The sequence below is a fragment of the Haemaphysalis longicornis genome, unplaced genomic scaffold (assembly GCF_048455015.1).
Source record: "Haemaphysalis longicornis isolate Haplotype H1 unplaced genomic scaffold, Haemaphysalis longicornis Haplotype H1 scaffold_9, whole genome shotgun sequence".
Lineage (NCBI taxonomy): Eukaryota > Metazoa > Arthropoda > Arachnida > Ixodida > Ixodidae > Haemaphysalis > Haemaphysalis longicornis.
In genome coordinates this window covers 111,993,397-112,020,483 of record NW_027526460.1, presented here as the reverse complement: position 1 = coordinate 112,020,483, position 27,087 = coordinate 111,993,397, and the positions used below count along the sequence as shown (strand labels likewise).

The window sequence follows — 27,087 nt, the reverse complement described above, 5'->3', positions numbered from 1 at the left end:
CATGAAGGCAAAACACAACGTCGTTTAATTTGAAGAAACTAGCCTTCGGCAGCTCCCCAACTCAATCCCAGCACCAAAAGACATTTTGTTACCGGAAAACGATAAAAAAAGTATTGAGAAGCTTTTGGATTTACCGCTACATGACCTCATTAGTGACATAATAAGAATATAAGAACCACAGGAGCGTGTTAACTGCACGTTAGGAAGTCAATGGGTGGGCCTGACGCTCGCTGCTTGGTCGATCAAGATGATCTGGTCGTCGTTGACGGTACAACACGCTTTCCCACTTCTCACGGCGGCGAAGTTTTGAGATAGAGGGTAGTTCGTCGTTTTGTTCATTTTGTTCAGACTCTCAAGCTATGCGGTAGAGTTGGCTTACATTGTATGCGAAGTTCAGAACTGATTACTTTGAAGCCGCCGTAATGTGTTTTGCCGTAGCATGGGAAAACTTGATTCAGTAAGGGGGAACGTCTTCTTACCTAGTACATAGAATATGCATTCATATAAAATTCATCAGTGTCTTAACTATTAACGAAGTAAATAATGGTTGAGAAAGCAGTTGGGCACGTATATAATTTAATTAGGAAAACATTATTACTGGCGTTCGTTAGGCGCACTTCTTGGCTCTGAGAATTTTCCGCGTTCTAGTACCTCCATCGTCTTGTCGGGTCCATTATGCGATTACTTGTCCCGCCAGGTTTGTCGGTGTGTCGTCGTAAGGTTAGCCGCCTTCTTTAAGGAACAAAAGAGGTGAAAGCGGACGTGTGAGCCGGTTTCGGGGACGGGCGTAATTTTATAAACGAAAACAACGGTAAGGTTGGCAATTTGGGAACGTTAATATGAAGCTTCAATGATGAGGTGACCTTAAATAAGGCCGGTTCGCCCCCTCCTTTGACGTGTTCTATCAAAAAAAGAACGGAAAATGGCGGGCGGAAAAAGACGATGGCTATTCTAAGTGACAACGGATCAGTCTCCCTTCAATTTTGCCTGTCCGACCGTTATTCGTACTACTTTGCTTAATGCTTTTGAAGTTCCGCTTACGTGTTAACGTTTTACATCTTTCCGTGAGTGACGTTACAGCCAGCCGCTGGAACATGCAAGAGGTTCGTGATTAAACAGCCGGGAGGCGACGTCCCGGTGATGGGGTAAAAGCAATAGGCATTGTAATGTTCATAGGGTGTTTTGTTCCTTCCTTTGTTATTGTTCCTGTTCCAAGTTCTCTCGCTCGCTTGCTTTCCCTCTGCCCTTTTCTTAGTTTAAACTAGCCTTTTTTTAGTTTCTATATTTGACGTTACGTATCGCTGCCGTGCTCTTTGAAGTCGACGTCAATCTCTTTTATCATTGTTCTCTTGTTGTAACCATCATTCGCCGTCAAGCCGCCAATGGAGGTTTGGAAGTAACTCCGTATGTTTACTTGTTCGTGGTGTCGCCCTGACCATTTTTTAAGAACCTTTTTACTCTCAGATACACCAAACCCCCTCCTTACATCAACCTCAGTGCCAATTTAACAAAGACCATTCATCCTGACTGCCACAATATGTGTAAATATTCAATGGCCAATGCGTTCGTTTGATGCTAAATGCTAACGAAGCACTTGGTGACCTCGTTTAAGCGGTTTTAAATATACTAAATAGAACTTTGTTTCATCAAGAATACTGCTTTGTCCCAGTAACAGTAGTAACAGTTTTATCGCAAACTTCTAAATACTGAAGTATTAAAGAAAATGGCATCATCTCCACTCCGTGGATGATGGCCAGAGGGCGGAGTACGGTGACTCGAAATGACATCCAAGTTGCGCCCCGAGTGACATCCGATTTGCGCCCCGACCGTCATTCGATTTGAGCCGTGAGTTGCACCTTGATTATTCCCTAAATGAAACTGCAGCTCACGGCTCAAATCGAATTTCGCTTGATTTTCGCTTGATGGTGGTGTGCGTGCGGATGGACGCAGACGGACATTGGGAGGTCCTAAGGCACTCCGCACCATTACAGACGAGGCAGTAAGCCGTTTGACTCTCGGGTACTAACTGACGGTCGTAGCCGAATGGGTGATACCACTGACACTAACTCTGTCTGGTCTACCAGACACAGGCTCGAATCCTACCGGTGCCTGTGGGATTTTTTTACGATTGTAAATGCTATGCGCACGGACGCGGACGGACATTATGCGGTCCTAAGGTACTCCGCACCTGAAACATACGAAGATATATGGCGATTCCCCAGCCACTTTCTGCCGGTTTCTCAATGACGTCACACAATCTTCTTAGTGCGATTGGTGGCCGCCAAATAAATCCACCTCCAAGAAACATGACTGGACGATTGTAGTGCGGCCTTTAGTTCCCTTGATCGTTTTAGTTAAATTCTAACGTGGAGTTACACACTAATAACTATGGTTCTAGTGCTGCCCCATATTACGCAGCAGTTATGAATATAACAGCCGTCATGTCAGTCTATGATGAAGTGCTGCGCGACGCTGACTGCCGCCAGACTTTTTTGTTTGAACTGAGAAAGCTTCCTTTGATGCGTCACGGTACGCAAGGTGACGTCTCCAAATGGGGATTTCGAAGTGAAAGCGCTCGAGAGGCCTGTCAAGCGTTCTTCGAGCACTGTACTTAAGACGGCTCTGCTTAAGACGAAAAAGAAAAGAAGACTTCGAAGTGAGATTTATTGTTCTCGTGACGCGTGTCACATTTCACTTGGGCGACAACGCCCGTTCCAACCGCAAACTTTCTAATCCAAAGACTCTACATCCAAGTCCTAGTAGTGGCCTTCACTCTACTTGGGCTGCGTTTGGTCAAGTGCTGCAAGCTATAAAGGAAGTGTCTCGTTCGCCGTCTCTCTCTCTCTCTCTCTCTCTCTCTCTCTCTCTCTCTCTCTCTCTCTCTCTCTCTCTCTCTCTCTCTCTCTCTCTCTCTCTCTCTCTCTCTCTCTCTCAGACATTTTTTTTTTCATTTCTGCTAGCAATGTTTGCGGGGTTTTTTTCGCCATTATTTCTCCTTCTGCGATCCCGTGACCCGACACTCCGGCGATCCAGCAGTTATAATACGGCATTCATTCCGCGTAGTGGATGTTGTGGAGCAGGACTACACCTAACGGGGGCTGACGCAGTATGACTGTTACTGGCAAACCTGTTTGTCTCCTCGCGCCAATATCGTCTCACCGGCCGCGGTGGCTCAGTGGCTAAGGCGTTGTGCTGCTGAGAACGAGGTCGCTGGTTCGATTCCCGGCCGTAGTGTCCTCTTTTCTGGTGGAGGCGAAAAGCGAGAACGCCCGTGTGCACGAGATTTCGGCGCACATTAAAGATTCCCAGGCGGTCGAAATTAATCCGGAGTCCTTCACTACGGCGCGCCTCATCGCCTGCGTTGCTTCGGCGCGTTAAACGCTACAGTCAGTAAATTTCGTCTGGTGTAAGGTGGCGGAGTGTTAAAGGGACCACGAAGACAAAATTCAACTTTGGTTCATTAAAAAAACTGCCTTTCCCGGATAAAAATGATACCAACTTTATCACAAACATGAAACGAAAAATTGAGATAATAAAGAAAACGTATGAAGCAGTCGCGAGTCTTCAGCCATTTCGGGCGATTTCTCTGTGGCTTCACAGAATCTCGCTTGTGCGATTGGCTGCCGCCGACCTAAGGCATCGCCGAGAAATGTGCCTGGGTGTTTGTAGTGCGCCCTGTAATTCCGTTTGACTGTGTCACTTGTGTGCGAACGTGCACTTAACACAGTGATAACTATGTTTTTTTTCTGCTGGCCCATATTACGTCACTCCTGCCTATTATACTTACATGTAGCGCGAATCTCGGAAGATTTTAGTTCTGTTTACGTTCTTTTTTGTTGTTTAAAATACGTCTCTGTACTAGCTGGAATAGATCTTGGTAAGTCGTCAAAGCGGCCGCCGCGGCCGCGGGTTCGATTCCCGGCCGCGGCGGCCGCTTTTTTGAAGGAGGCGAAAAGTGAAAACGCCCGTGTGCGCTAGATTTCGGTGCACGTTAAAAATCCCCAGGTGGTAGAAATTAATCTGTAGTCCTCCACTACGGCGCGCCTCATCGCCTGCGCTGCGTCGGTGCGTTAAACCCTACAATCAATCAATCAATCAATCAATCAATCAATCAATCAATCAATCAATCAATCAATCAATCAATCAATCAATCAATCAATCAATCAATCAATCAATCAATCAATCAATCAATCAAATTGTACAAAGTTGCATTTTGTCTGTCTGAATAGCCCGTTTACAGAGAAACGGTAAGTCCAGATGAGGGGTCCTGGAGGAAGCAGGTGGACGTGATCTGGGTTAGGGGATTCTGGATCCCTTCGTGTGTCTGCGCATTTCCTGAAACTCCGATGTGAGGTTGGAAAGGCCGTTGACTTACAGGATTTACTGAGCAGCGGGAGCTTCGGTAAGGGTATCGTGCAATCTGGACACCACCCAACGGCGCTGTAGTTGAAGCTATTATCGCCGTCACAAGCTCCAGTGCTGATTCTGCGTCACCTTTTAACGGTTCAAGAAAACAACACTCGGAGCAGAATCGAGCGGAGAAAACTATCTTTTACCATTGCAATCTTTATAGTGCAAATGTAGTAGGATTTGGCGGAGCTGCAACATGCTGAAAAAAAAAATCGCGGACCATCTTCACTAACGTGAAACCTGGGGAGGGGCGAAGCATGCAGTGTATAAGTGTGTTCTTGGCGCCTTGGCGTTTATGCCAACGGAGATGAAACCGTTGGGGCGTAGAGGCATGCAGCCTTGCTGTAACAGTCTCTTGTCTTTGAAGCACGAAGCTCTCTAGCGCGAGGCATAAACGGGTGTCCCGGTGTTTTTTTAGTGCGCGCTATACGAATCGCTCCAGCGCGAGACGTAAACGAGTATCCCGGTGTTCTTTTTTTTTTAGTACGCGTTACGTTCTAGCGCAAGGCGTAAACGAGTTTACCGGTGTTTTAGTACCGTGACTACATGAGACGATGATTACGACGACGACAGGAGACGCCAACAGCTAAGGGGCTTCGCCCCTAAAAAATTTTAGTGGCCTCGTACCGCCGTCACGATGGAGGGACAGCGGCGACGGGAAGCACCACGACGAATGCGACCTAAAGTTAGTTGGTGGCTAGCCGAAATGACGTCTTTATGATGATCAGCAAAATACGGAGCGTACACTCATTGCATGCTTTAGGCGCCGTGCCGTTGGCAGGGATGAGTGAAGCTCTGCGCGTATCCCGTTATTTCTCGTCGGATACATCTGACTCCCTTACCGTGCTCCGTTTCGGAACTTGTTAGCTTGCCGTCGATGTGAAATACGGCCGGCTGAGTGCGCCTCATTTATACTCACTAAAGGAACGCTGCTGTTTACGCCCAAGAAAGGCGACTATATACACAAACCCGTATGCCATATACATTCGTATACAAGCCCTTCAGTAAACTCAGACATGGCTGTTTTCTCCGCGATTCTCCTTCCTTCTGTTTCTTTCCATCCACGCCTTGGTGGCGGCTGTGTCCCCGTTTGAATAACGACTCCGCGTGATTGGTTGCGCGCGCACAGTTCGCGAGAGTGCAGTGATGCATGGTGTTCCTATTGAGGCGAGAACGGAAGCGCGTGCATGCATCCTCGGGTTCTCGAATAACCCGGCTCTCTCTATATATATATATACGAGGGATAAAGTATGCGATTTTACGCGTCTCGGTTGTTTTGCCTGCAAAGAAGGGCAAGACGCTGCCGACGGTGGCTCGAATCGTGAAGTCGCTTCCGGAAGTGTCACCAGCCAGCTCGTTTATTTCCCTTGTTGTCTTCCTGTGGAAGACTGCTTTGTTACAAATCCGTAAAGGCGACTTTCGTATTGGTAGTTCTTTGCACTATTTCTTTCGTTTTCCATTTTTTACGTGAAGGTGTACAATTTGTCATCGTATAGATCTTCAGTTTCGCTGTTCGCGCCCTTGTTTTTCGGCTGCTGCACACTGTTTTGATAAGGGCAAAGCGGAAGGTTGGAGGAATAAGTGGCGCGGGTGCTTGAGGTTTTTCGACACCACAGTTTTTAACCCACTGTTTTCACGTTGCCCCTCTTGTACGCGGGCGTTGTCTCATTGTCTTTCCTGATTAAAGTGTAGATTTTGCGGCCGATTTAGAAGTATTTTAGGGGCGAAGCTCCTCTTGTTCGGGCCCTGTCCCGTCCCTCGTTGCTGCTGTACACGGCACCACGATGATGATTGTGGCAGGATCCCCCTAGGGATTGGCCAACCAAAGATTGGCCGAAGAGGCCAAAACTTTCAACGCGTTCGTTGCTACCCAACAAGGAGGAGAGGAAGAAGAAGAGGTTGTCGTTCGTCGCCTGCGAGCTGAAGAGACGTACTGGGGGTGCGCGACACAAGACGCTCTGCAGAAGGCGACGGCCAAGGTGGCTAAAATGTCACACACCGAATTCGCCAACTTACCCATGGAGATTCCCATCGTCCCAAACAAGCCCTACATAACCACCACAAACATCGCCGTCGTGGACGGGCTTGTCAACGGAGCGGAGGAAAGCTTGATGTGTCGAGTCTTTATATGATGTGTGGGCGAATGTTTCACGGTTTTACCGATAAGCATTTTAGCTTCGCCCCTCTCATCATCATTCACTTCGTGGAGATGGCGGGATCTTTTAAACCGAAAAACCGCCTTCACAAGTTTTGTTTTTGTTTTTTGCCCCGTCTTGCCTTGCGCCCCAAAAAATCCAACCAGCATCATCATCATCATCATCGTTTTTGCTTGCTTTTTGCTTCCCGGCTATTTATTGATGTCGGCTATAATGACGCAGTAGAAATTCGGCAGTTTTGAATTTAGCTGATGACTTGCATGTTTAACCTATGCCCCTGTCGTGTAGGCGGACGTAGGTGGGCCAAAGAAAGCCGCTGCCTGAATGTACGTTTACGTGAGCATCATTTAAAATTCAAAGGTCCGGCCTTTTCTCATCTGTCTTCGCAATCTTATCCTGTACAGCCTGCTCGTGAACAAACACAAGAGTCGATGATAGCCATGAAATTACCGAAAGTCTAACTTTTGAAGTCTCAGATAGCATCGAAGCAAATTGCACGCCATTGTGACGTCATTACGGTAGTTGGCACGGCTGCCGCGAGGGGCGCGTGGTGTTTATACAGCGGAGCTGTCTATAGCTACGACAACTCACGTGCTGTTTGCGAAGAGAAAACCTTTCGAATAATGGGCTGCGCATGCGCAAAATAAACTGAGTGCGAGGGTCGTGACTGCCGCAGGGTAGGGTTAGCCTTATGTGCGACGGTGACAGCACCGCCTAGTGGGACGGCAGCTAACACATTTGACGGTTTAACCTATCAGGTTTAGTTCGCAAGTCATCATGCAAGCATCTCCCTTCATCTAAAGCTCTTAACTGGCTGTAGCTCTCGTAATAGCACGTTTGCAATGTGGATCTCTGAATGATATCTAAGTTTGTAGGATTGAGATCCGTTAATGAGGGGAAAGCGTTTCGGTGTATCTCCTCATTGTACTCCACCTGGCACTTCCCACCGCAACTCTGCCCATGCTCGCCACGCCAGGCCTAACTCCGTGTTCTCTGCTGAGGCTCTCTTTCTCTCCATGGCGCCGGATCGTGGGTGAAGTTCTTTCAGTCTGAAGTTGGAGCCTCTTTGTCGCTAATGAGGCCACCAGGTTTATTGGGCGCCGAAGGGCGTGCGCGAGGCGTCGAACGCGCGCTCGCGGGCCGGGTCCATGCTGTCAGCGCTGTCGTCTGGCGACGCGGCGAGCTGCGGCGATGTCGCTCACGGTTTTCTGATCGATAGCCGGCATCCTTTCTCCCCGTCCGCTCGGGCCGTGCTCGCAAGTGGGGAGGCCTGGGGGTGCCCGCGCACTCTGCCGACCGACCTGGATGTTTTCGCGCCCAATTGCCGGGCACCGGAAGGCGCGACCTCTTGATTGAACGGACTCCTCGCGGAAACGGACGTACGCTGGAGCGTCGGCGTGGTCGGTGCCGCGCTTGCTTCCTGCAAGACGTGATACTAATGGGCAGGAATATTGCACGCGACAGGTTCTCCGTGCGGACTTCGGGAGTAGCCATTACAGTCGAATCCACTTATAACGATACCGCTTATAACAATATATCGGATATAACGATGGACAACGATTGCACCGTCCAATTTTGCATGCGTTCTATGGTAAAATAACCCGCTTATTACGATGCTCCCAAGCCGCGATATCGGATATAACAATTGAATCCGCTTACCGCGCGCGCCGAAAATGCGAGCTGCCGAGGCTTTTGCTGAACGTGAGGCTTTTGCTGAACGTGGACAACGCCGCACGGGGAAGCCAGGAACCTGACCTGAAGATAACACTGCTCATGGCCACGCAGTTTATCTTCGGAGCGTAGTGTGGAGTTCGCGCCTCCACGGTGCGAAACTGCTTTCGGCAGGCTGGCTTCGTTCGGCGAAGTCACGAGGAGGAAGCAGGCGAGGAGGAAGCGATCCCAGGGGAGGCCACGGAAGCACCCGACGATGAAGGGGTGCCACAGTTATGGTCGGCGCTTCATGAAGACGCGTCGCGTCTCGACGATTTTCTCCATGCCGACGATGGTGTGGAAACGTCCGAGTGCCTCAGTGACAAGGCGATCGTTGCGAGTGTGCGTGCTGCAGCGGACAGCGGTGAGAGCGACGACGACGACGACGCGGCTGAGCAGCCTACCCAGGTACCGTCATCGCACGAGGCCCAACGAATGATACAGTCCCTACGAGACTTCATTTTCGCGAAGGACATCCCGCTCAGCTATGTGGAGCAATTAGATGCTCTCGAAAAAGATGTGCGTCAGCTTCGCGTGAAGCAGTCAAAGCTGACTGACTATGGCTTTTCTGCAAACGAGTAGTTGCACTACCTCACTTGCATGCTAATAAAATGTTTTGATCTCTCTTGTGGCTTTTTTTTTTCTCGACCCGCTTATAACGATTATCGGTTATAACGATGAAATTTTCTTGGCACTTGGATATTGTTATAAGTGGACTAGACTGTAGTAGTTCAATCAGTCGTTCGATATATCGATCCACCAGTATGTATCGATGCATATCGGTATAAATGATTACATCAATCGATGTTCAAATAAATCAACAAATACTGAAAGTCTGATGCTTATTTATTTATTTATTTATTTATTTATTTATTTATTTATTTATTTATTTATTTATTTATTTCGCAGCGACAGCCAAGCAGGTGTTTGCCTCCTTGTGGGAGTTCGCTCTCGCTACTGGCGTTCATCTGAGAATGTAAAGTTTGCCCGAATTGACACCACCCTCCCCACCCGCCCCCACATAGGCCGAGTCGCCATCCTTGTGTCAATAAAGTTTCATTTATTTATTTATTTATTTATTTATTTATTTATTTATTTATTTATTTATTTATTTATTTATTTATTTATTTATTTATTTATTTATTTATTTATTTATTTATTTATTTATTTATCATTCTGTCGTCCAGAACCACCCCGCTTACCTATGTGCCTGATAATGAAGCAAGTGTTTGCAGAGCCAGCCACTTTCGCTCTCTGACTTGGATCTTGTTCTTGTTCCATATCTGCGTGAAAGTTCTAATGCTGCCGGATTTTGCGCAAACTTTCGATTAATTGGAGAGCGCATTATTTTTTCACTCGTACATTATATACACTGCGGTGCGACGCCTGACGTGTGCCAACCTCCCCGTCACGACAACGTCGCCAATGGCAGCGCTGACTTTTGGGAGTGGGTAGAGACCCTTGGGACGCCGCACTCGCTATAGTGCTGTAAACAGACCATCGGGAAAGCGAGCGCTGCACTAAACGTGAAGACCCGCTTCTGTTCATCGGTAATACCCGACCTGCTTGTAAACTAGAGTAGTTCAGTGATACTGTGAACGCGAGTGACCTGTACAATCGTAAAAGTCTGAAAACGGAGGGTGGGGCTATAGTTACATTTCGCCTCTCCATCTTCTTGGCGAACTGATGGAGGCGAAATAGTGATGTTCTTTTGATGCGCGAGCCGAGAGGACCATCTCGACTCGCTCCGATGACCGACGACCGATGCTTGGAGCGGGTGAGGGATGAGGACTGCCTTCCTTGCGGGATATTAGGTTTATTTACATTATTTACAAAACTCCAGCTTTACATCAGGTCAGAGTGACGGTTACATTGTCACTCTGACAGCAGCAGCCTGTTCGGCCGAGATCTATACTAAACTAGATCCCCTCTCGACCGACCCTCGACAAAACTCAACACTCCGGTTTTGATACGAAAAACCCCGCCTCCAAGAAGGGGGCGTACAAGAAAGAGAGAAAAAAACCTTTCAAACAATTAATAGAAACCATTCATTGGCCACAGGAACCAGCCAATTACACTCATGTCCCCACCTGCGGTCACGTGACCCAACCCTCTCTCTTATGCACTGAAAGTGCGTTTCCTACGCACGCTGTTGCACCCGGCCAGAAAATACAGGACATCTGCGGCCTTAAGTGAACCATCCATTACGTTAGTCGGGCGGCATCCGCACAAACAACAGCCAAGCCCAGGGCCCGGAGCGGTCCCCGCGCGACTGACCTCCCTCCGCGCGACGCCTCCCACGACGTGGGGCGTCTGCACGCGCGGCGTGACAATGAGGGTTGCTAATTCCCTCCCAGACTAAAGGGGCGCCGCCGGCCACCTGAACAGACCACGGGGAGAGACGCTGCCAGCCGAGGCGACCATCGTCGAGGCGAACGACCCGTCGACGAAGAGCGCCCGCCGCCGGAGTCGAAGATTTTCCAAACTTACACCGCGCGCGCTTTCAACACTAAGAGATACGATCGTCTGGCCGCCCGTCAGCTTGTTATGCCGAATGACCCTGCCACCCTCGACGCGACAGAGGCACTCAGGCTAATCGCCCCCATCCTTTGACACACAAAAGGACGGGCACAACAGCTCTCCGCGGCTCCGAACTTGGCGTCCGCGCGGCTACATGAAAGGGACACTGAATAGCCGCAACCAGCGTACGCGACGCCGAACATGAGCCACCGGCGGCTTTCCTTAATTAAATGAGGAGCCCGAACATAACAGCTATTTTTTTTTTCTTAAAGATTTTCAAAGCGGGCTCAGCGAATTAGCGTTCAGGCAAATTAGAAGCTATGCGGCCGAGACATCTCCTACTAGCCGACATATATCGCTCATTTTATAGTGTAGCTCAGTGCATTGCGCATAGATGGCGCTAATTGACGTTGGTGTATGCTGACAATGACAGGCACACGGTGATCAACCGCTCATCTGTTTATCATTTGCAGCAATGCAATTGATAAAATAGGCGCGTGTCCCACGTCCTGGCGAGAGGGAGTTCGGGTGCTGTTCAGAATAGCCAATGAGGTGGGGTTAAATACGAACCAGGGCAGAGCGGCCATCGAGCTGACAGTGTTTTATCGCGCAACGGCCGCTGGCGCCTTCACCTCGTCAGAAATTTGAAAGCTTTGGCTCGGCCTAATGCAGTGGCACAGGCGCCAGCGGACCTCAAGGTGAAAGAGGGTGTAAATCTCCGTGCGACTGTACAAACGGAGTAACTGCGCAATGGCCGCTGGTGCCAGGATCCCCACAGGTTTCCTCATTCTTAGGTAATTCTGTCATCTATTGGCGGATTTAATATTTGTTTTTTGGCTCGCACGTTTTTCATAACTCTTCTGAACTCTCACTTTTTTTTTTTCTTCTTCGGGCAGCTGAACCGCTTTCTTGAGAAAGAAATGGTGCATGTCGAAAAAAGTTTTCGCCGTCGATCCGGCGCGAGAGAGAAATTGATAGAAAAGCAGAGAACGACAGAGCGCCGGCAGAGAGGGGCGACGTCACGCCGATCCCCGAGCCGGCGGCACCATCGGCTGCGCTAGCTCTGCGTTCGCACCGCTGCCGACCTTGTTGCCATGAAGACGTCAAGTCGAAGCGATGCCGGCTCGCCGCCTCCCTCTGTCCTGCGTGCCCGTCGTCCGGCTTCCCGACACGTCCCTTTATCGCTTGTACGCGTTCTAAAATGGAGTGTGCAGCGAGTGCACAGCCGAGTAGGCGGCAAAGATGGATAGAATCGGAATAATTGGACTACTTATACTGGAGGACAACAAAAGGAGCGGCTGGCAGCCAATGGGGATGCTAAAGCGAGTAAGCGTGACCACTGATGCAGTTAAAACGCAAAGCACAGCTGCCGCGGTGTGCGTGAGGCGTGCGAGAAACTCCGCGTTGCGGACCTCTAAAGCCGGAACAAGGCGGCGCGTTGGGCCGGGCCTTAAAGGTGTTGTGCCACCAAATTTTAAGTCTGTAAAAAGCCTGCTGTAGGCTTCCTCTGCATGCAACGACCCTCAACACGAAGTGCTAGGTACAGCAAGCGCTTAATATATATTTTAATTCGCTTCTAAAAATTGCCTAAATGCTCTTCTGGAAATCGGGACCCATCGCTAGCGCCACTAACCATGACGTCAATGAATTGCCAGCGCAGAAAAGTTTGTGACGTCATACAACGCTAGCGACTCGAGCGACGTGAACGTGAACTCCAGTTACCACAGTTTGTTTGGTCGCTTGGTCGCTTGGTCGTATCGACACACTATACCGATACGACGGCGACGGCGACGAGTCGTTAAAACATCGGCCAACTGCCGAATTGCCAGACCGCGTTGTCACACCACGCCGACGGCGACACAAACACGTCGGCCGATGGAAAGTCGCCGTAGTGTGACTGACTCGCCGACCGAAGACGCCAACAAAACCGGTCGCCTGACTGGTCGCACGACGCGTCGTCAATCGACCGAGAAGCGAAAACTGCGCCCCGACAACATTCGTGCCGCAATGAACGCGGCTCTATTTTGTTAGTTTCTGGAGGGTAATAAACTCAGTAAGTTCCATGAAGCCCATACAACTCAACACTAGCGCTAATGCGATCCGTATTTTGGCGTTCGACGCTTCGGCCGTGCTCTTCGGCGACGCCGCTACCCCGGAATGCGTGTGCGATCGGCTCGCCTGTAGAAAATATAAGGTCAGTTTCGTGCAGAAGAACAGTTACGTAGGGTAATTTGGGTAATAAGAGATCAGTATCGGCAAAGGTTTTTAACGTAAAACGTAAAACCAAAGTACGGCAAGCACTATCCCTTCAGTGCAAAATCGCAGTCGCAGCCGGGCACACTTATTTTTGCGAGCGCTTTCGCAGAAGAGCTGAGTTGATGGCGATAAGCTGTCGCGGGGGCTTCGCGGAACCTTGCTGCGCAAGCGCTATTTAAAAAATGTGAGTTTACGAGCCAGGAATTCTGTAAACTAGCTAGTAAACACCGACGTACGACTCCAAGGATGGGCCTCCATCTAGTACACCGGCTGTGATCGTTTGTTCGCTGGCTCAGTGGTCTCGCGCGTTCCGCCCATCCGGTCAACGTTGCCGGTTCGATTCGCGGCGGGGGTAGCTTTTTTTTTTTTTTTGAGCGTTTTTTAGCATTTTTATGGTTTGCAAATTCATGGTTTTCATTTGTCTGCATCCGAGGATGCAGACAAAGAATCCGCGTCGGAGCTGTCGCGGCTTGACGTGACGAGTCGGCGTGTTTACTTCCGTGGTGAAGCACGTATGTGGGGGAGCAGACGCCGCAGTAAAGTCGCAACGGACCGCAGCGCCGCCGTGGCAGAGCCTCCTCGTAACACTTTGACGTCACTGCTTGAATCGGCGCCCAGAAACCGAAACCGAATCCTGTTCACATGAATCGTGCGATAATAAATTTTTCACTCAGAATATGTGCGTGTGAGAGCATGTATCATGCTTTCTAACGAATTATAAAACGTTTGCAACAAAGAATGCACAAGCAACAAATTTGGTGGCACAACACCTTTAAGTTCGGGAGAGACGGAGAAAGATCAGTTGCTCACGCGTTGATGTAAACATCCACTAATGAATCCTCCGTTTATTTTATTTATGTCATCTGGTTCCATTTCGGCTCTCCCTGCGCCTTTGTATTCCTTCAACGCATTTTTGCTGTTTGGTTTTATTCTCGCGAGCTTTTTTTTTTTTTTTTTTACCGTGGAAGGCTCTCCCCGTGTGTTTGGAAAGAACAAAGCGGACGAAGTTGTTTGATATCCCTCATTTTGTTTTGCTCGTGGTGAGACGCCACCGGAAAGGAGCACAGCGGTGCTCCTTACACGATATCCAAACAGGCTTTTCAGGCCTGTTTAGCGAGCACACTTCATTACTGCTACTCCTAATTAGGTCAGGATTCTTCATCGACCGTTCAGGTGCTTCTTAAACAAAAAGAAGCCTAGAAATTCCCCTCAGTGGAAAGCGCTTTAGAGCCAGTGTAAAATAAACGGCATCTGGGGACAGGTAACGTTCTTTATTGAAGTTCCGTTGCTTTACTGGCTTCTTTGTTTTTCCTCGATTAAATTAGAGGCTAGGCAAAGAGGAAGTTCCGTGTGCATTTTGTGACAACCTGCCTGTGCATTTCAGCGTGAGGCAGCACAGTGATGGCCTCAGTGGCTAAGGCGTTCTGTTGCTGAGCACGAGGTCGCGGGTTCGGTTCCCGGCCGCGGCGGCCGCTTTTCTGATGAAGGCGAAAAGCGAAAACGCCCGTGTGTACGAGATTTCGGCGCACGTTAAAGATCCCCAGGCGGTAAAAATTAATTCGGAGCGCTCCACTACGGCGCGCCTCATCGCCTGCGTTGCGTCGGCGCGTAAAACCCTACAATCAGCACAGCGATAGCATCTAATGACGTCATTTCCTTCTACAGCTAATAGTGACGTTTGTGCATGGCATTGGACCAGCAGTGTTGGCTGAACTAATGCGTTCCGCAGCCGATGGGAAACTGAAAGGAACAGGGAAAGCTCGTACATACAAGAAAACGTGCCATTTTAACGTAGTGCCTTCCTTCTGGAGAAGGCAGGGGCAATACGTGCAGTCGAAGTCGTCCTAAGAGGCAATCACGATACGTATACCTTTCACGAACGAGGCGCCTGAACCAATGTTCGGGACATTACGTCACAGATCTGAGATACAGACCCGCACTACATTTTTAAAGCGAAAGCTTTCTTAGTAGGGCCGATGGCGTTCTGTCAAAAAACTAATGCATTTCCCGGTAGACCGGTTGGTCGACCGTAAAGCTGTGTTAAGATCTCTTGGCTGATTAATGCGTACTTTTGGGCAAGTTGTTCTTGAATGGTTGACGAGTAAAGCGCAAAAAGATCTCTTGACACACGGTGCATCCATAAAACCGGGCTTTCATTGTGTCAAAGCTGTTACCGTACTTACCCGATTCTAACGCGCACTTTTTTTCCGGAAAAATAGGTCGAAAAATCGCATGCGCGTTAGAATCGGATACGAAATGGAAACTGCCGAAACAGCGGAAATTTCGTCCCACTCATCACCATCGCCATCTCAAGATGGCGCCAAAGCTTTTAGCAATGACTTTTCGGACGCAGGAAGCATAGGTGCCTAGGCTTTTTTATCGGCTTTCACACAAATCGTCAAATCGTTCCACTTGCGCGCTTGATAACAGCAATGGCCGCAGCGGCTCTCACGCGTTCAAAACGAGCGGTCGGCTGAAGCGTGCCCCTCTGGAGAAGCCCGCGGGATGGGCGTGCGAGGCGTGGGCCACGATCCCATCAACCATGGTTGAACGTTCGTTCAGAAGTGTGGCATCGTGAACGCGCTTGACGGCACCAAGTACGAGATGTTGTGGTCAGCGGAGAGCGACTAGGAGTGAGATGAGTGAGATTTCTTCGGGAAATAAATCGCCCGTTTCTCTCGCATTCGTTTTTCTTGCTCACAAAGTTCCGTGCGCGTTACAATCGGAGGTGCAAGTTTTTTTTTTTTTTTTTTTTTTTTTCTCCAGGAAAATGGGGTGCGCGTTAGAATCAGGGGCGCGTTAGAATCGGGTAATTGCGGTAGTTCAAAATCGTGATAAAGGAACGGTTCTCGATAACACAATACATGCATCGATCAAGAAGATGGAGTACAATAGTATACGTTTATCTCGTAAACTACGTATCGGTACACATTTATATCGTTCGTAGATGCGCTTACTTAGTGCGCGAAACATCGTCGCATGGGTTCGCTCTTCGTTTGCGATTTGGGCCTTTGAAAGTTTGACGGTCGGTTGGACGCACCTTTAGCTTGCGCGGTTTTATCAGCCTTCTTTAGGGAGAAATGGTAATTTTTAACAGTGGAGCTGTTTCAGCTTTCAGTTCCGCCGTGAAGCGTTTGCAAAAAAAAAACTATCATCATCGGCGTAGTGGAGAGGGGAAATGCTAGGAGAAGAAGTTTGATGGAAAGTGGGGAGCACAGACGCCGAGTTCGCGAAGCCGTTTGCCGCGGGTTCAAGCGCGTGCTAACGCAGTCCACTTTGCGAGAGATGTGAAAGCCTGCGGGCAAAACGATCCCGCCCTGCCAGTCAAGGAAAATTTTCAGCGGAAAGTTCGGTAATCCATGTAAGGAGCAACAGCCTGGTCTCCGACGAAGGGAGAGAGAGGGGCCGCAACTCTGCTGTTTCTCCAGCCTTACACCACTAGAGCCAACCTGAGCCAATTTTGTTTAACGTCCACTGACTATCACGCCCATGTGTAGGAAGGCAGTGGACCTGCTTAGTGTCATCAGCCGCCGCTATGTAGACAGGAGATAAGAAATAGCTGCTGCGTGGCTATGAAAAACGATATGTCCCAGTGACTTTCCGGACTGCGTACACCACCGTGAAAAGCCAAACCGGAAAAAAAAAAACGGTTGGGCATCAGAGAACTCCGACCTGGGTTGATCTAACATGCATAACGGAAGACAAGCGGGTCCGAACAGGCGCACACAAATTTTTTGCGTTACTCGATACCGCTGCCGAGTAATGAAAGGGTGGATTCCTATCCGAAGGAATTCATCGGGACGATCCTCTCCGTCGCATTCATACGTTCAAGCAATCATGCGTCTCGCATTTGCCAAGTTTTCTTATTCCTCCGAAGGCCGTACCTTGACTCGACTACGCTTTTGTTTTAGTCTCTTCCTGTCGTTATAACTTTTTTTTTCCTTCTCCGTTGCATACGTCCGCCGTTTTTGGTGGTGCCCGTACACCTCTTGACAAGCGCCGCTCCCGTGACTGATCATCGCTAGACTGCGCTCTGAAAGTGAGCAGAACTATGTTCCCAGTGGACGTTCGGTTTAAAAAAAAAAGGGGGAGGGGGGGGGAATGTCAACTGGGAATATTGTAGAATCAAACGAAAAACCTAACTGGAGAGAGAGAGAGAGAGAGAGAGAGAGAGAGAGAGAGAGAGAGAGAGAGAGAGAGAGAGAGAGAGAGAGAGAGAGAGGGGGGGGGGGAGGGGGAGGAGGAGGAGGAGGAGGAGGAGGAGGAGGAGGAGATGGGGGAGGCGTTGCCTACTGCGGAGCTTTCATTTCAGACGCCCTTTCGGACGTATTGGAGCCATTCGATTTCTCATTTCTAGTCCTCGTTCCTCTCTTCCTTTCGCTGGTGGGCTCCTTCATTCGAGACCAGCGTTGGGCGCCGATTGGGTCGGAGCAGGATTGCGTTCGTTCGAAGTTAGAAGGGTGCACTACAACGGCGTAATGGGTAATAGTGTAGAAGACAGAAAAAAAATCCCGGGCCATCTCTACTAACGTAAACCTGGTGAGGGGCGAAGCATGCAGTGTATTTAAGTGTATTCTTGGCGCCTTGGCGTTTTTGCCAACGGAAATGAAACCGTGTAAAAGTCTCGCGTCTTTGAAGCACGAGCTCTCTATAGCGAAGCGTAAACGAGTGTTCTGGTGTTTTCTTTTTGTTTTTTTAGTACGCGTTACGTTCTAGCGCGACGCGTAAACGAGTTTCCCGGTGTTTTAGTACCGTGACTACAGAGACGAACGACAATTACGATGACACGACGACGACGACAGGAGACCCCAACAGCTCCAGCCCCTAAAGGGCTTCGCCCCTAAAAAACAGAAACTTTTGCAATACTGCTCCACTATATGCCCTGTTTTTATAGCTTTACGGTGCGCGCATGAGCTACACACACGGAACGTGCTGAAGTAAAGAACTACAGGTTCTCTGATGGCCATTCATTACTACAATAACCGGCGAAGGAAAACAAGCTTTTGGGAGCACAGGGCGCACACTCCATAAATTTCCGCCAAATTTTATCTAATAATTTGCGTAATACTTCCTGCAGTGCGCAGATATTTCGTGTTTTATATTATTATTATTGTTATCATCATCGTCGTCGTCGTTATTGTTGTTGTTCGGCTGATAGAAGCTCGTGGAACGCGATGCGTGTTATGAAGGGCTTCAATATTTTAAGCACGTAAGCATTTCTATGTGGACTGCACAAGGAAACCTTTGTGTCCGTCTGCAACGCTTGATGTGTCACAATTTAGCCGCATTCGACAAGGCTGTTGACAAAAAGCGGTAGAGAGTTCATATCTTGATATCAGACTCCTTACATGCCCCATATAATGTATTCCCGCCAATGCAATAGTGTATGTTAAGTCTACTCTTAAGGGTATCGCTGTATAGCGCTGGATAGGGACACATGGGGTCTTAGGGAGGTATGTAATAGTAAGCCCTAGGTCTTCATATTTTCATATGAGACGTCTAATATTGTCGGTAGAAAATATATTGTAAAGAAAGCATTTGTGTGGCGTACGGTAGCGGACTTTAAAGGGGTTTGGTATAGTAGCACTTTATAGGAATACGTACGGTGAGATGAGGTCCCAAAGTCTTCCTACATTGGTATTAGGCTGATTGTACGGCCCCTGAAATAATGTCTTCAAAGTAGCGCACGTGTTTGTAGTAGTAAAGCCGACTTTACAGGGGTTTGGCCGTTTCCTCACATACATTTCCTCCGCGTCTCCTCTCTTCGCAGGCACCTGAAAGCCGAGCTGCAGCGCCTCCGAAAGCGCGGCGCCCTGCGCCCCGGGCTGGACCCCGCCCGCAGTTGCGCCCGTTGTCTGTCCGCGCTGGGGCGAATCCTGAACCGGGGCGCCCCGTGCCCGTCGTGCCGCAAGAAGGTGTGCCGAGACTGCCGCCTTCAGGATCCCGGAGCGCCCGAGGGATCCGGTGACCACTGGCTCTGCGTCGTCTGTCACAAGCAGATGTGAGTAGATAGATTTCCTCCCCTGGGCGTTCATTCCGTTTTGGGGTCGTTACCAAGTGTGCAATCGCTCGCGTGGTCACCTGTTTGGTGACGTCATCGCTCGAATCAGTTCCGACGCCGCTCGAGAGATGGCGGGGGTGACAGCTCGCCTGCGTCTCGGCACTTTCGTGCCACCGATGGATTAGCTGGATTAGCTAGAGGATCAGCGCTGGCGACTGTGTCGCAGTCTGCAACGACGCCAGCGAGCGAATACCGCTGTGGTGCTGACTTTTTTTGTTGCTTCTCGATTACAACGAGACTTCGAGGCAGTTGCTATTTCGCCATAATGGATCTTTGCAGCTCTTTTTCCCCTCAAGAGCAGAGGGCGCCTTCCGCTCGTGCGCCATCAGCCTCATTTTATGTTCGGCTCAATTTCTCTCTCTTCGCAGTAGTGTCTGTGTGCAAGTGTGCGAAAATGGCTTTGAATCAAGGCTTGAAGAAAGCGCGTGCGTGCCGCTCAGTACTGCGAGTTCGCACAAATTTTCCCACAAGTTTTCTTCTTTGCATTCCATGTCCTCACGCTGCAAGGGCCCTTTGTAAAACAGAACTGCGTCGTTTTTCACGATGTACTACATTGGTCATCTGTACAGACAACCGCATTGCAGTCGTTTAGCAAAGGACTCGAACGCTGCAGACAACTGAACTTGACGCGCGTACGCCAACTTTCGCTTCTTGTTGGGCCTCCCTGCCGGTGTTTAATGTCGGGGAACTTTCGCAGGGTGTTACTCTTGGGAATCGTGTGACGTCAGCCTTTGCCGTTCCTGCGCTGTGGGCCTACAGGGGCAACGGTAGCAACTATGGCGATCAATCGCTCAGGTCGCCGCGGACAAAAGCTGTGAAAATAGGCCGCTTCTCTGTCGCTCGTATCGCCGCCTAGCCGCGTGGTTGCCAGTGGAAGGTGGAGCTTGCTGACGTCACGTGATCACATCGGGCAATAAAGCGAAACGCCTGCTACTTATTGCAGGCTCACCTGCTCGAACTTTGAGGCACGTTGCATTTTGTCCGGGTTATCATACCCTGGGAGCACTCGTTGCGCAGCCTATCGACTACCCGCTGGAACCGTGCAGAAAGTTTCTGTAAACCTCGCTTGGTTCTCCGCGATGGCTATGGAAGCAGGCAGAGTAGATTTAAGCCAATCATCGCGGTTAAGATGAGTAACCTCCAGCATGTATGATAGCCTAAATACCTGCCTCTTTTCGCGACCATTTGTACTTCCTTTGTTAGTTTTGATTTACACTGCTTTCCCTTAATTTATGCTTGAACATATTGAAATATTAGAAGGACCGTATTGAGACGAGAAGGCGGGAAGTCGGACCGATCGCCTTGTTCGTCCCTCTGCATTTTATCCTTGTCTTGATTGCTTGCGCTGTGGTTCAACATCCATCACCAACTCGCCGAAATTTCTATGTTGCCGAGCGCCTTCCCGTTCGCCCGCGTCTACGTCCTTGCTTCGATTCGCGATTTGTGGAATTTTAAGGTTGTTCTACTAAGTTGGCCTAATTTGATTCTTTTCCATAGTTAAACTTGGTTATTATATTACGTTATGCTCCCGCACAGAGTAATAATAGCACAGGGTGCATAGACAGTGTAGGCCAGCCGTGCACGAAGGTCAGTGGATACCACAAGGATGCGCATAGCTCCTGTGAATAGCAAATAGCGCCCTATTAAAATTCTATTATTGGTACGAATATTAAGGTGTGGATTGTTTCGCTTGACTATCATTAAACGATAGTCCGGATCACATGATTCCTTTTCGACGATTTTGAGCCCGCGGTGCCGGTTTTTAAAGCACGACTGATCCGGTTCCAGGAGCACACGTTTCAAGTTCAGTCTGATCACTTGTGCCGAGAAGGCAAAAAAAAAAGCGCGAAGTAAGGTGAAAACTTTGGCTAGTTACGTGAACCGGCGCTAAAAGGACGTCATACAAATGCGACCCCCCGATGACCTTGCGTGAGTGCCATTCTTAGCGAACCGGTCACTGGGCTGCATTCAGCGCGGAATGACCTCGCTTGAGGTTTTTTTAAAAAAAAGTATTGCCTAGCTTCATTGAGCGTGCAAAAAACATTCGCTGAGTATGTTTGTTCTAACTGCAGCCAAGTAGGGGAGGCGACGTTATTATGGCTGCTTAGTTGTTGCTTATTAAACTTAGAATCTGGAGGTCGCCGTCAGCTGGCCAAGCCACGCTTTGACCCCTGATCATAAGGAGCACGTATTGTGGTTGTGCTTTCCCTTCACGCTCTCCCGGTAGCCCATCAGCGCCACAAATTCCCTGCTTTATATGTCCTTGCCTCTCCCAAGGCCTTCTTTCTACGAGATTTCCCCGTAATCGGTGCCACCCGTTGCCGACAATGAAATCGGTCGATCTTCCTCGCGCGTTTATTGCCTTGCGTCGCCGGGCGCCGCGATGTCCCTTCTTTCCCGGTCGGGGAAACAAAGGAGCTTCCCGAGTGAGCGCAGAGGCATCACCTCCGAGGTCTACTCAGGCCTTGGGGCGACATCATGGACGAGGACAAGACGATGCCTGTGGGAAACAACGGCTGTAAGCTGCCTACAAAAGCGAACGCGTCGACGCTAATTCCTTTGCCTAGACCAGTGTGGTGTATAAGGGGTGGTGGCGGTCAACTCAAGGTATCCTTTAAGTGGTAGGGGACTGCCAAGGCCACCGATGACGTTGGTGGGTCGGCATTTGGGGTGCGTCTATCGATCTCCGCGATCGGTGTTCTTTGAGCACCCCTGAAAAGGGGCGTAGATACGGCACAACGACCAACTTAGCCAGATAGTGAGGTGAGAGTTAGGCAGGCAAACTATAGGCGCTTGTTTACGAAAGGAACGATCGCACTAGGAAGCTGCAAATTTCTGCGACAGCCGTCCTATGCTTAGCCTCTACCCATCCTAGCCAGTGTTCATACTTCGCTGGACTGTGTTCCTGTTTTTTTAGTTATTAAGTGCAGAGCACTTTAGGGGCTCGCCTTGTCGTCGTAGCTCGTTCGCTGGACCCAAGTAAAGCCACACGGCGTTCCGTCGTAGCGGCTGTCGTCTCGGCGTAACCCAGAGGCTTCGAAAGCCAAGCGGTTTATATAGTCATAAGCGTTCGAAACTCGTGAACCGCTGCCGCTTGTCATACATCTCCCCGTTGTTTAGCGCAAAGAAAACTGCAGGTACATTTGAGGGGAAATATACGCAATTAACCGGCGGTGCCCGCGTTCATTTAGTTAGGTACGCTGGCTGGGTTGTTTTTTACGGTAGCAAGCGAAAAGAAGTGGCAGTGCAACGCCGGCACGTGCGGGAGGAAAAGCAAGCACACAAAAAAAAAAAAACATAACTCCCGCTGGCTCAGTTTCAGGCAGGGGACGCGCGAGCACTGCGAAGGCGGGAAATTTTAATTGCATTTGGTGGTGCAGTCACCGCATAACGGCGCTACAGCCCATTATGGAGAATCAATGCTCCCCACTTCCGACAGGTTTCACATTGAGTGGAACGGCTTTAATTTTTATGCTTATCCTCTGCCCATCATACGCCTCGAGCTTCGCGATCGCTGCGCCGCCTGTCGCCGCTTCTCCGCGGCGTTGACGGGATTTGCGCTGCGCGACCGATAGGGGCTCGTGCAGTGTTTTGGTTCTATTTCGCTTCTTTTCGCCTTTCCGCGCCCTAAAAAAACTTGTTATGGTGACGACTATAGGCAAAGAGTACGTTTAGGTCACTTAAAAAGCAGCTGCATCTTCGTAGAGTACGCGATCGCCTGCAAGAGCTACCCGGGGACGTGGTTCTGCGCGCTTCGTCGACGCTCTTTCGGGCGTCGGCGATGGCAGCAACATATCACCATGTGACCTCCAAAACATCAGGCACAAATGAATTCTACTGACGCCTCGTTTAGACCTGATACTGGCACAATGAGAGGTTGGCTCCATTTTGCAGCGTGGACAACGAATGCGGCATCGTTTCGCATATATACGCCGCAGAAAAATATGTTTCGGGAATGTGATTACCCAATCCCGGACAATAACCTATGCCTTTTATAAGAATATAAACCATGCGAAAATGTAAAGTATATTCCAAGCCTGTGCGTCGTTAAATATGTGCCCACACACGCCATATAGCAAGAACCACGGAAATGAAACCACAGAAAAATAAATGCTCTGCCAATGCAGAATTTAGAAACATAATAGCTGTAACGGAAATGAAAAAAAAAACAGCGCAGCTTCTGGCATGCTACAGACGTTCGTCTAAACTTAAGCCAGGTAGGGTTCACTAGACCAACTATACGCGAAATGCACTGCTATTTCGCGAGAAATTGGTGGGGGGGGGACGCCGTGTACAAATGCGGAGCGGAATCAAGCAATGAACGTTTTAGTAATCCCACACATAAATCTCGCGTTCACTTTCCTTTTGTTTTTCTACTTCAACGAAGAGCTGAGCGTACGGCGGACGCATTTTTGGAAGTATACAGGGTAGGCTGTTCAACAAGCGATGAAACGTGTCGTTGGAAGAGTGTGGTATGTGATAAGGCCCTCTGATTTCAGTTTCTGGTTAATTCTGCAGGCTCCCTGTGCCATGTGACGATATTTAGAAGAAGCATTTAGTCGCGGACGCAGATTATATTGTAAGCCCGTCTCCGTGCTGCTCGCAGATGATATATGTAGCAGATGAAGGTCTGCGGGCGCGCACCTCACGGCAAGACGACTCTGTCGTGTGCTGATACCCGAGTATAATTATGCATTGTCCATCGTACTTTTGTTGAATATTTCCGAAATTAACACAGACAGGCTTGTAAATGGTGGTGATCAATATCTGAGGTATAATATTGGCAAACGTAACTGGTTTGCTGTCAGGTATGAGTGCTCCTCTGATTATGTAAGCGCACAAAACCGATCTAAATCGTAGTGTATAGCCGTAGCATGAACATCTGAGGAACCGGTGGTTACTGAGACACGGCTAGTAAATTCAAGTCAGTGGAACTACAATCGGCTCCATCATACGCCGATTCCGCGACGCTGGCCTGTGACACACACCGGCGCTTATACAGACCGAACATACCACACTCGCGTCGGAAACATTTACACTGTCGTAAACACACCCCATTTGCGAACAGAGTGACTGCTCCACACAAACATGAATTTCAAACGCCCACAAACGATAAATATCAGTCGTGAATGTGCCGCAAAAGCAGCGGCGGCACTGGGGAGTGGGGCGCAGACTCCCGCGCCTGCTTTCGAAACGGGCCGCTAGGGGGATTTCAGTGGCGCCCCTACAGGCCGCGCTCGAGGCGTATAGCCAGTGTGGATACTTCGCTGTACTGTAGTTCTGTTTTCTGGTTATTTTTTTATTATTGTCTACGCTACGGCTGCATGAGTAAGTATACTGTTTATTAACGGATTTTTCCAACCGTGGTCAGTCATCCTGTGCGGAACGTGCAAATGACACCTGATGCTGTGAAATACAAGTAAGATATCCTAATCGAGTCTGGATCGCTGATTATCCTGAAGACTTGCTGGTCGTAGACATCACGCATACCTCCTCGTGTTACTGAAGTTGCTAACGTCTGTTGTTCTGTGGGGCAGTGGCGTTCTCTCCCTGCGCTGTAGAGGAGGATGAAGGAGCAGGAGGATGAGATCCGGTACCCGTGAGGTGCAGGTGCATGCGCGAGCAAATCTAGGAAATTGTTTTTAGCAAGCCCAGCAATGCTCGCATCATAAGAAAAAATCGTCGGCTATTCCAGCGTGTGAGTTACTGGAACCAGTGACGCTTATTAGCACACAACCTAGGGGTGACGCCGTATTTAGCTGAAGGCCAAGGTAATATTTGTGTTGACGGATGTCATCCCAAAACAGCAGCCATACATACTCGTACTCACTTTTATTATAATTATCTTGAAAATGGCGGCTATTAACGATAACTAATCCACTCCAAATCCATGTACATGTGACCAGACGTATAAGCTCAATGTCCAAATCACGTTTTGAACGGCGTGCGAGTTTCGTGGTGAAGCACACGCAGAATGGACTTTCTTTTTTTCTTTTTTTCCCCTACGGCTCGAGCTATTATTCCGCTGCACTTCCAATGCACATGGAGTTTCGGGAGTTTTCTTTCTTGGAGATGAAAAAATATGTGGAACCATAGCCATATAAGATCCCTCAAAAAAAGAGAGAAGGAATTGCAAATTTCAAACGTGACCGCATGCCTTGTCGACAACTTCAAGACTAAGTGTTTTGGAGTTGAAGTTGCTTATTTTTTTCACGAATACGTGGTATTATCTCAATCGTACGCTCGAAGGCTGGTTTCCTTGCTAGCAGTTGCGTCTGGAATAAAACTGCGGCTCCAAAACTACCGTGTAATGCGCCGAATAAATGTTTTACCATATGCGTGCGACAGGTGCCTTTCCGACTGCTTCCTCTATCTCACCTCCTGTCGCAATTTTCATATCGTGACCCACTCTTTTGGGAGCAAACACGTTTACTAAAATCAGTATGCTCCTTCTTGAATGAGAATGCAAGCTTCTTTGGTGGTCCGTAGTTGTCATGTGCTAGTTATTATCTTACACCAACAAAGTCGGCGCGAGCGTTGTAGCGCACACACTTAGCAGCATCTGAAAGTGCTCAGTGTGTTCTCAGAACCGAGGTGATAAATCGCTGCACGCCGTAATTTATCTCCGCGTAATCGTAAAGCACGCGCGGCGAGCATAAGGCCCTATTGTCCCCCCCTTCCCCACCAAGAAAAGTAGTTGTACATGAACGTTTCGCGCCGCTCGTAAGTAATGGTTTACGAAACGCAATCTTCAGTCGGAGGACGCAAGCAAGAGCGCGACCATCGATCCTCAAATGAGCCGCTGATTTGCAGCGCGATAACGCAGCGAGCGAGTCTCGACGACTTTACTTGGGGTGAAGCGATCGTCGAAGATGCATCGACTCCGGCGCGCTTGCTCGCTCTAATTCTGTATACATACCGCTTTGTTCGCGCGTATGCGATGCAAAACCCTGCCTCGCTGCTGCGATGTGGATCTGAAGTCTTACTCGGCGCGCCATTTGCATCGAGACAAAGAAACTCTTTTAACTGCGCTAGGCCTCGTGGTTCCATTTGCATGAGTTCATTAACAATAGCCAGTGCGCGCACGTGTGCTTATTGGAATGAAATACGCGGTGCACCTTTGCTGCCTTTGCTTTGCAGCGTTTATTGGGGGCAGGTTCTTTTTTTATGTAACGACATTCACGGGCAGGATTCAAACAAAGCAGTTTTGCAACGTATGCCCGCATCTTACGCAAGAGTCAAGGTATCGCAAGCCAGTGTCCAAGTGCTGCATGGATTCCGCCGACTAATTATTATTCTACAAAAGCGAGCTGAAGGGGGGAGTTCTGCGAATGGGGCATGCCTGTACTGTCGTCTCGCCCTGTGAAATAAACATGCGCCCTGGTCTCAGGCACGGGATTTGGATATAAAGTATTTGCCAATGCGTGCTGCCTTCGGCGTTGTCAGTGTTAGCGGTGATGTTACGATATTTCTTTTGGCGGGGAGAATTCGTTAGCCCTCTCCATCGTTCTACGCATTCAGGAAAATCTGACCTTGAGACAAAAGAAGGAGCTGAACTCACGCCGCGCGTGCACGGAGCGGCAGTATGCACTCCTTCACATTCTCGGCCCGGCTGTGGAGAACTCAGTCGGAACCGGTTCCGAAGTAGCGCGATATAGTCACACTGACGTCAGTGATTTGGTCGTAAATCCTTAATAGATAGCGCTGGTCTTGAAACTAGAAACAGCCCATGAAGACCACAGCAGCACTGACTCCACGATTTACGTCAGAAGTTGCGAATTATATGAACATTGACACCGACGGTTTCACAATTATTGGCAAGAACTCCTAGGTGATTGGTGAATAGTTTTCTCATCATCAAAAAGAGTTACACGGTGAGTCTCATGCACGATGCGCCCGTGTATCATAGAAAACCAGCGTAGCGGTTTCTGCATCATTACTTTCCTCAAGCCGTCTTCGCAAAAATGCCGAAAG

The 27,087-nt window shown here is 49.2% G+C and overlaps 1 protein-coding gene across 7 annotated transcripts in view; it reads left to right on the top strand.

The window, feature by feature from the left end:
- Positions 1-27,087, top strand: part of LOC144153757 (uncharacterized) — a 592,200-nt gene that overhangs the window by 305,074 nt on the left and 260,039 nt on the right. For 6 of the 7 annotated variants that reach the window (XM_077685464.1, XM_077685459.1, XM_077685462.1 and 3 more), the window contains one exon: positions 18,823-19,053. The exons of the other annotated variant lie outside the window; for it this stretch is intronic. In XM_077685464.1, coding sequence (XP_077541590.1) covers positions 18,823-19,053 — 231 coding nt within the window. The remainder of the gene's footprint in view (positions 1-18,822; positions 19,054-27,087) is intronic. 7 annotated transcript variants of the gene reach the window in all.